Source organism: Eubalaena glacialis, chromosome 15 (genome assembly GCF_028564815.1).
Source record: "Eubalaena glacialis isolate mEubGla1 chromosome 15, mEubGla1.1.hap2.+ XY, whole genome shotgun sequence".
Taxonomy (NCBI): domain Eukaryota; kingdom Metazoa; phylum Chordata; class Mammalia; order Artiodactyla; family Balaenidae; genus Eubalaena; species Eubalaena glacialis.
In genome coordinates, this window is record NC_083730.1 from 24,586,416 (window position 1) to 24,595,451 (window position 9,036).

The window sequence follows — 9,036 nt, forward strand, 5'->3', positions numbered from 1 at the left end:
AGTAGGGATGAGATGGGGTTAAACCAAAGTGTGCTTTGTTTTGCAGAAACTAGCCATTAATTTGCAGAAAGCTGCAGTCACCAGATGTTCCAAAAATGTTACAGTGCATTCCAGTCAACAAGATACCACAGTGAGAACAAGTAACCAAGCACCTACTTACTTGCAGTTTTGGGCAACCTAGAGTAACCTTTGCCTCATTATAATGATCATGCCTACCCCAGGCTTAAAACTCCCCGGGGACAAAGTGCTTTTTTTTTTTTTCTTTTTTTTTTTGGCCACACCGCGTGGCATGTGGGATCCTGGTTCCCCCACCAGGGATCGAACCCATGGCCCCTGCATTTGAAGCGCAGAGTCTTACCAGCAGGGAAGTCCCCTTTTTTTTTTTTGACACAGTGCTTTGAGAGCTATCTCCCTGTCTCCTTACTTGTCGCTAGTAATAAACAAGTAATAAATGCTTCTGCTTTAATTGAAAGTTCTTGGTGTGTTCATTGGCTAAGCACCCCAAGTGACAGACCCATTGTGTGTGGTCAGAGGAAGACTTGGTGAAGCTGGTGGTCCCTGATTTCAAAGTCTACTTTTGTCCAGCCATTCTCACCAGAGATGGTCAGGTCACCATCATTTATGGCCATCGATTGTTGCTCTGGACTAATTCTGATGGATGGATGCTGCTGTAGAGGCCCAGAGGCTGAATCATCTTGTGAGGCCTGGCTAAGGAACTGCTGGGAGGAGTGACAGCTGGAAAGAGTGGTGGGAGGTAGCAACACAGATAATCAATAAACAATCTATATTAAAGAATAGAAGAGAGTTTTATTTGCGCCAAGCTGAGGACTGGCCAAGGAGTGCAGCCTCCACCGAGGAAGAAAACACTCCAGAGAAGCATGGTTTTCAGCAGTTTTATATCATGTCAGAACAAAGAACATATATCAGACATTGACTTCAAGGTTTCAACAGAGATATATAGTTACAAATTATCAGATACACAGTGAGTGAGCATGACCTTGGCATCTGGGACGGGAACTTTATCTTCCAAGGAATACTAGCATCGGTGTCATAGGAAGGGAAGCATTTCTCCCTATTGTCAGAGTGGGCATGCTTTACTGTAATGGTTAAAACAAATGTACAACATATATTTGACAGACCATAAGTCAGGCTGTTCCAGTTTACATGAAGTTCAGGCCACATCAGGTATGAGCCTGACTGGCTTCCCCAGCCCCCAATATACAAAAATTTTTTCAATCAGAGGTAATGTGGGAGGCATATGACAAAGGGACTGCTTTCCTTCCCAGCGTAAGGCACAGTATGCCGGCGCCGATTAGTACATGCAGAAGGGAAAAATGATTTTACGGTGGTATGAGAGCCACTTAACCCAGGTAGTGTTCCTAAAGGGGGCTCCTTTCCCTGTGAACATCTAGGCAGTACCAGCTGCTGGCGCCGGAATCGACCGCCAAGATGGCGGCGCCCTCTCGGAAGCCGATTAGGACGCTGCCATGTGTTGCCAGTGAACGTACGGACTACGCCATCTTACGGAATCAGACTCCAAGATGGAGGCCTCCAGAAATAAAGGCATGGCCATGTTTCCTGAGAACGTATGGACTCGCCGCCGTACGGTCTCAGTAGTCAAGATGGCGGCGCCTGAGAGACTGTCGGACCTCTAAGCGGGCGACCGACTTGTGTGTCGCGGAGCCGACGCACTGGGCCTGCGCAATAGGAGTACGGTGCCTGGGAGGAGCGTCGAAAAGCGGAAGTGCTTGTAGGCGCCTTTGCAACGGCCGGGGACGCCGCTGAGGGGGTCTGTGTAGGTTCGCGGGTCGCTGGCGGGGTTCGTGAAGGGGTGCGCTGGGAGCGGAGAGATGGTGAGTACGAGGTCCCGGGAGGGAGTCGGCGGTAGAGGTCAGTGGGGTAGGAAATGGTGGTGTCCATCGGCAGACGCATGGGGGTTTGTGGTGAACCATAAAGGGAGTCAGTGGGCAGAATGGGGCGGGGGGCTGTTTCGAGCCTTAAAATGATGGGGGCCTGATGGTCAGATTTTTTTACTCGTGTGTGAACCATCTGAGAGTTATGTGATGAGCCATTATGGGGGTCCGTAATGGAAGTTTAGTGGGGGTCCTTGGGAGTCCGAATGGGGGATTCTTTGTGCCGAGTGGTGAGGGGTTTGCGAAGAGTTGTACTGGGCAGTGTGGAGTGAGCCGTGATGAGTGTATCGGGGGATCTAGGGGGGCGGGGCTGTCTGTGAGGTTAGTAACGGAGGATCTGAGGGGAACCGTGCTGTCTGTGCGAGCCGGTGATGGGGGTCTGTGAGGAGCCATGACGGGGGCAAAATGTGGTGAGTGATGCGGTGTTTGTAACGAGCAGAAACTAGCTCAGTGGGTGAATAGAGTGACGGGGTGTCAGTGGGGTAAGCGATTGGAAGGTCTGAGGCAGAGTGACGGGGGTTTATAAGCAGGGTAAGGGGGTGTCAGCGGTGAGTGATGGGGGGGTCTGTGCGGACTATGATGGAGAGATGTAGGAGGAGCCGTGGTGGGAAGTCTGTTGGCAGACTGTTGAGGTCTGTGGCGAGCCGTGATGGAGCTGCACTGGAGGGGTGAGGCATCATGATGGGGGTCCTCTAAGGAGCCATGATGGGGGCTCCCACAGGAGGCGGAGGCTTCAGACCCAGAGCCTCCAGATGCCGGGGAGGACAGCAAGTCAGAGAACGGGGAAAACGCGCCCATCTACTGCATCTGCCGCAAACCAGACATCAACTGCTTCATGATGTGAGCCGGGGAGCGGTGGACGGGATGGACAGCCGGCCGGGTGGGGAGGGGCCGATGGGTCCGGCCCCTCACATCTCCCTCACTCGCCCCATCCTCCGCAGCGGCTGTGACAACTGCAATGAGTGGTTTCATGGGGACTGCATCCGGATCACTGAGAAGATGGCCAAGGCCATCCGGGAGTGGTACTGCCGGGAGTGCCGAGGTGAGGGGCCGGAGTGGAGCGGGCAGGCAGCTGGGGCTTCGGGGGAGGAGGAGGAGGAGGAGGAGGAGCCTTCATGGGAGGGCGGTTCACGGGGAGCAGTGATCTGCGTCTGTGGGCAGAGTGGTTGTTGGTCAGTGCTAAGCCGGAATGGAGGCTCCGTCGTGAGCTGTGATAGGAAGTTCCACCGGAAGGGACAGCTCTGCCCTGCAGTAGGGAGACAGGGCAGGCGGGCGGGACCGAAGAGGAGAGAAGAGGAAGAAAGAGTTCTGGGGCCATCCACATCCCCCGGTGCCAACCCACGCTGGCTCCACCCTCTACCCCGCAGAGAAGGACCCCAAGCTGGAGATCCGCTATCGGCACAAGAAGTCACGGGAGCGGGACAGCACTGAGCGAGACGGCAGTGAGCCCCGGGATGAGGGTGGAGGGCGCAGGAGGCCTGCCCCGGATCTGGACCTGCAGCGCCGGGCGGGGTCAGGGACAGGGGTTGGGGCCATGCTTGCTCGGGGCTCTGCTTCGCCCCACAAATCCTCTCCACAGCCCCTGGTGGCCACGCCCAGCCAGGTGAGTGGCCGCGGTGGCTGGGCTAGGGGAGGTGATCCCGTCTCAGGCCCTGCTCGGTTCCTGAGCTCTGTTGCGGGCGCCTCTCGCTAGCATCACCAGCAGCAGCAGCAGCAGATCAAACGGTCAGCCCGTATGTGTGGCGAGTGTGAGGCCTGCCGGCGCACCGAGGACTGTGGCCACTGTGACTTCTGCCGAGACATGAAGAAGTTTGGGGGCCCCAACAAGATCCGGCAGAAGTGCCGGCTGCGTCAGTGCCAGCTTCGGGCCCGGGTGAGCATGGGCAGAGCTGGGCGGGGTCGGGGGGGTGGCCAGGATGTCTGGGAAGCGCTGATTGAGGCTAGGATGGGTGGGCCGGGTGGGGTGGAGCCTAATCGCATACGGACAGGTGGGGAGGGACCTGGCTGGTTAGGGCGAGCGGGGCGTGACCAGATGTGCTGGGCTAACCGGGGAGCCCCCAACCCCAGATGCGCAGGGTAGGGCCAGGCGTCTCTAGGTGGTCAGACACATCAGCGCAGCTGGGGCAGGGCCGAGCATGTCCTGGCGATGGGGGGCGGGGGGCGCTGGTGTGTCTAGGGAGGCGAGGCGGGGCTCGTTGGTGGAGTCGGGCACTTGTGGGAAGGGCTAGGGCAGGGCCCCCTCCATCCACCTGGGGCTGACCTGGGCCTTCCTCCTGCCGGCACAGGAATCGTACAAGTACTTCCCTTCCTCGGTGAGTCCAGCCCCCCAGGGCGGGCGGGGCCTGCGGGCAGGGCGGTCAGGGCCAGTCCTGAGATTCTGCCCCGCAGCTCTCGCCGGTGACGCCCTCAGAGTCCCTGCCAAGGCCTCGCCGGCCACTGCCCACCCAGCAGCAGCCACAGCCATCGCAGAAGCTGGGGCGCATCCGCGAGGACGAGGGGGCAGTGGCATCAGCAGCAGTCAAGGAGCCGCCTGAGGCTACGGCTACACCCGAGCCGCTCTCGGACGAGGACCTCCCACTGGACCCTGACCTGTACCAGGACTTCTGTGCAGGGGCCTTCGATGACCATGGCCTGGTGAGCGGACAGAGCGTCCCATGGTGGAAGGGTAGAGATTACAAAAGCAGAGAGTGTCCATAATGAGGAGGGAGGAGGCAGAGGGTATGGAAGGCTGACGTGGGGACCGAGCAGGTGGCGGGGAAGTCACGAGTGGAGCAGGCGAATCAGCGTATGCCTCACTCACAGCCCTGGATGAGTGACACGGAGGAGTCCCCGTTCCTGGACCCTGCGCTGCGGAAGAGGGCAGTGAAAGTGAAGCACGTGAAGCGTCGGGAGAAGAAGTCTGAGAAGAAGGTGACCGAGAGGGTGCAGTGGGTGTGGGGAGGGAGGGCGAAGGTCAGGGGCTGAAGGGCTGGGGTGCAGGGGGAAACAGGGGTCCGGGGCTGACTTCAGCTGCGCCCTGCCCTGGCCCGTCTTGTCCCACAGAAGGAAGAAAGATACAAGCGGCATCGGCAGAAGCAGAAGCACAAGGACAAATGGAAACACCCGGAGCGCGCTGACGCCAAGGACCCTGCGTCGCTGCCGCAGTGCCTGGGCCCTGGCTGTGTGCGCGCTGCCCAGCCCGGCTCCAAGTATTGCTCAGACGACTGCGGCATGAAGCTGGCAGCCAAGTGAGTCACTGCTGGAGGGTTCAGGGGAGTCGGGGTACAGGGTGGGGCATGACCAGAGCCCTCTGTGTGTCTGCCAGTCAGTCACCATTCAGTCAACCAGGCACCCACCGGGCCATCCACCTGCTCCCCCGTCCGTCTGTCTGTCCGCCCAGCCATCTGCCCTTCAGTCACCTGGTTACATATCCTTTCACCATTGAGTCACTCGTCTGCTCTGCGGCCTTGGATCACACCGCTCATCTTACTGCCTTGCCTCCTTCTCTGCTCACCCAATTCACTGCCTCCCTGCAGCCGCATCTACGAGATCCTCCCCCAGCGCATCCAGCAGTGGCAGCAGAGCCCCTGCATTGCTGAGGAGCACGGCAAGAAGCTGCTCGAGCGCATCCGCCGGGAGCAGCAGAGCGCCCGCACCCGCCTTCAGGAAATGGAGCGCCGATTCCACGAGCTCGAGGCCATTATCCTGCGGGCCAAACAGCAGGCTGTGCGCGAGGACGAGGAGGTGAGCGGGCGCGGGCGCGGGCGCGGCGCAGGGCCCAGTACCTGCTCCCGCCTGGCCTCATCATCCCCCCCACCCCGTGCAGAGCAATGAGGGTGACAGCGATGACACGGACCTGCAGATATTCTGCGTCTCCTGCGGGCACCCCATCAACCCACGTGTTGCCTTGCGCCACATGGAGCGCTGCTACGCCAAGGTCAGGGTGTCGGCCTGAGGGGGCGGACGGTGTGGGGACATCAGTGGGTCCCTGGGGGCGGGGGTGCCGTCTCGCGAGGGCATGCGGCGCACATCCACAGTCCCTCCGTTTGTGCTCACCCCTCCAGTACGAAAGCCAGACGTCCTTTGGGTCCATGTACCCGACCCGCATCGAGGGGTGAGTGTGGGCGCTGCGGGGGTTAGTGGGGCCGGGCCTGGGCGCCACCCTCCGCTTCCTCTGCTACCTTCTCTGCTCCACACCCCCAGGGCCACACGACTCTTCTGCGACGTCTACAATCCTCAGAGCAAGACATACTGCAAGCGGCTCCAGGTGCTGTGCCCCGAGCACTCACGGGACCCCAAAGTAAGCTTTTCCCTCAGCTCTCCCCATTCTGTCCCCCTTCCTTCCCCGCGGGCCACATTTCTCCCTTCCTCCCTTTCCCGCTTCCCTGTTTCCTGCCGGCCCACTTCCACAGCTCCCACTTGCCTTGCCTCCTCGCCCTTCATGCCTCTCCTTTTTCGTGTTGCATCACCGCCTACTCCTCCCTCCCCCCACCCGCCTTCCTCCTCTCCTCCTTCCCTCTCCATTCCTTCCCAGTCCCCCCCCCCATTCCTGTCCTCCTCCCTGCCTCACCACCCCGCACTCACGCCCACCCCCGGTCTCCCTGCAGGTGCCAGCTGACGAGGTATGCGGGTGCCCCCTTGTACGTGACGTCTTCGAGCTCACGGGTGACTTCTGCCGCCTGCCCAAGCGCCAGTGCAACCGCCACTACTGCTGGGAGAAGCTGCGGCGGGCCGAGGTGGACCTGGAGCGCGTGCGCGTGGTAGGTCTCGGCGGATGCGGCGGGGCGGCGGGGCGGCGGGGCGGCGGGGCGGGGAGCTCGGGGACCTCCTTCTCACGTCTCCTCCTGCCCCCCCGCCAGTGGTACAAGCTGGACGAGCTGTTTGAGCAGGAGCGCAACGTCCGCACCGCCATGACCAACCGGGCGGGCTTACTGGCCCTGATGCTGCACCAAACCATCCAGCACGACCCGCTCACAACCGACCTGCGCTCCAGTGCTGACCGCTGAGCCCCAGCGGTCCAGACGCCCTCCTGCCCTGCGCCGCGGGCGGGAGCGGCCCCGGAGCCCCCATTTGTCTGGTCTGCCATTCATGTTCCTCCCACGGTCCCTGAGTTTCTCCCTGCGCCCGTCCACCGTTTGACCGCCTGTTTGCCCTTACCATAGGGCCTGGGAACTTCCTTACGTCCTTGTCTGTTTCTCTGCCTCTCCGTTCTCTGTGCCTGGGAGGGGCTGCGGAGTCTGCGCACCCTTGCCTCCCCCACTCTGGTTTTGTTAATAAAATTTTGATGAAGCAAGAAAGCTAAATATGGACGGTCTCCAAACTTTTTTCCGTTGCAACTGCGTTCCCGCGCCCCTAGAGTGGCATACCTGTACTCCGGGGGGGCTGCAGTACAGGTGTAGGCTGCACATATCCAGTCGGCGCCCACTCTGTGCTCTGCAGGCTCCGCCTTGGTCTGTGGGGATATGAGGTGCTGAGGGAGAGTCCAGGGACCTACACTGTCAGCCTGTCTTCTCATTGTGTGACAGTGGGTATACAGTCAGTGCTCAGTCCGTGTATGGCTGATTCATCATTACTGTGTGAGCAGGAATTTTCTTATTTATTCTTATTGATGGTCTCCAGACCAGAGCTGTATGAAATGATGGACACAAGGCCCTCCTCTTTCCCCAGAAACCCCTCTCTCGGGACGCGTGTACAGCGGGAGCCCACTGGGTTTGTGTCGGGAACACCAGCCTGTCCTCTCATTGTCAGGTGCAGTCAGCCACACAACACTACCTTTCCAGCATGGACCTGCCCTCACGGGCCTCCTGTTTACTTGCAGAGCAGCACCAGCCCTCCCCTAGTGGAAGAAGCTCTGGCCATCGCCAGGCATGACTTGTCCCTAGGCGCTCTAGTGACTCCAGCGGGGAAGAGAGAACGGGACATAATAGCCCTGGAGGAGAGCTTATGTTTTAAGGTAGGATAAGAAAATTTAAGCATAACATGCTCCCTACCCGTATTGGGCCCTCCCCAATGGGCAATGTGCATCTGCATTATACATTAACCAGATCTCCTCAAAGGCAGGAATGTCTGCTCAACCATAAAGATCAATTTTTTCCTTCTCGACGCCAGCAATGTAACTCCTTAGACGATAAAATTCTTAATTCTTTCCTAATTTTGTAAGGGGTCATGGTGACCTGGTGCTGCTTCCTATGTGCAGATCTGGACTATGTATCTTTGGTGAACTTTATGTAAGATGTCAGTGTGTCATTTTGATGTAGACCCTTTGTCTCAAAAATGTATATAACTTCTAACAAGCGGAATAGTCCTCAGAGTTTTCTGAACAACTCTTTCTGTGGTTCTAATCCTCAGGTTGGCTCGAATAAAATTCTCTATTTCTCCTTTAGATTGTTGATTAATTTTTCATCAACATAGGTCTTATTCTGTTCAGTACCTCTAGTTGAAGTGGATATTGTTGAATATTAGGCAGAGGCTTGGAGTTGTCAACAGTCATTTAAATAGGAGTGGCTGACACAGAGGTATATAGTGACAGGGAAACATAGGCTATACATGTTATCAATCATATTGACTTGTTGCACAAACATTGTACATGTACTTTTAGCAGTAGAATTTAAACAGTGATACACGCCATGCGTAGCTTGATAGGTAGGAAAAGGATAATAATACATACAGTGAAAATAATAATCATCTGTAAAACAGAGCAAAAAAAAATTACCTAATCCTGAAGAGAGCCAACTAAACAGATCATTAAAAGTTTTTTTTTTTTTAATGTCATAACCATTTTGCCTTTTAAACATTTTATCTAGGAGCATCTCTACTTCTGCAGAGGTATTGCTATAGGTGCATCAAGTAGTGTGAGCAATAGCACAACTCCTTGTTTAGCCAGTAGAAAATCAAAGGTAGGGAATTCCCTGGCGGTCCAGTAGTCAGGACTCTGTGCTTCCACTGCAGGGGGCACGGGTTCGATCCCTGGTCAGGGAACTAAGATCCTGCAAGCGGTGAGGCCAAACAAACAAAAAAAAGATTAGAAAAAAAAAAAGAATATCAAAGGTAACTATTATCCAATACTACTTAGGTTAAGGAACTGAGGGATGTCTCTTAATGCTTTTTGTAGTCTCTTCAGCTATTTGACCAACGGGTGGCTGAT

The 9,036-nt window shown here is 56.9% G+C and overlaps 1 protein-coding gene across 2 annotated transcripts; it reads left to right on the forward strand.

The window, feature by feature from the left end:
* The first annotated feature begins 1,557 nt into the window (after positions 1-1,557).
* CXXC1 (CXXC finger protein 1) lies at positions 1,558-7,195 on the forward strand. 2 transcript variants are annotated; one of them, XM_061169991.1, is made up of 15 exons: positions 1,558-1,853; positions 2,635-2,753; positions 2,855-2,955; positions 3,281-3,516; positions 3,607-3,786; positions 4,199-4,225; positions 4,302-4,547; positions 4,716-4,823; positions 4,956-5,140; positions 5,429-5,636; positions 5,719-5,829; positions 5,957-6,006; positions 6,096-6,192; positions 6,500-6,652; positions 6,752-7,195. In XM_061169991.1, the coding sequence occupies exons 1-15, from the start codon at positions 1,851-1,853 to the stop codon at positions 6,896-6,898; spliced, it is 1,971 nt and encodes a 656-aa protein (XP_061025974.1). In that variant the 5' UTR covers positions 1,558-1,850; the 3' UTR covers positions 6,899-7,195. The 2 variants fall into 2 exon arrangements, with proteins under 2 accessions (XP_061025974.1, XP_061025975.1); XM_061169992.1 differs by lacking the exon at positions 4,199-4,225.
* The last annotated feature ends 1,841 nt before the right edge of the window (positions 7,196-9,036 follow it).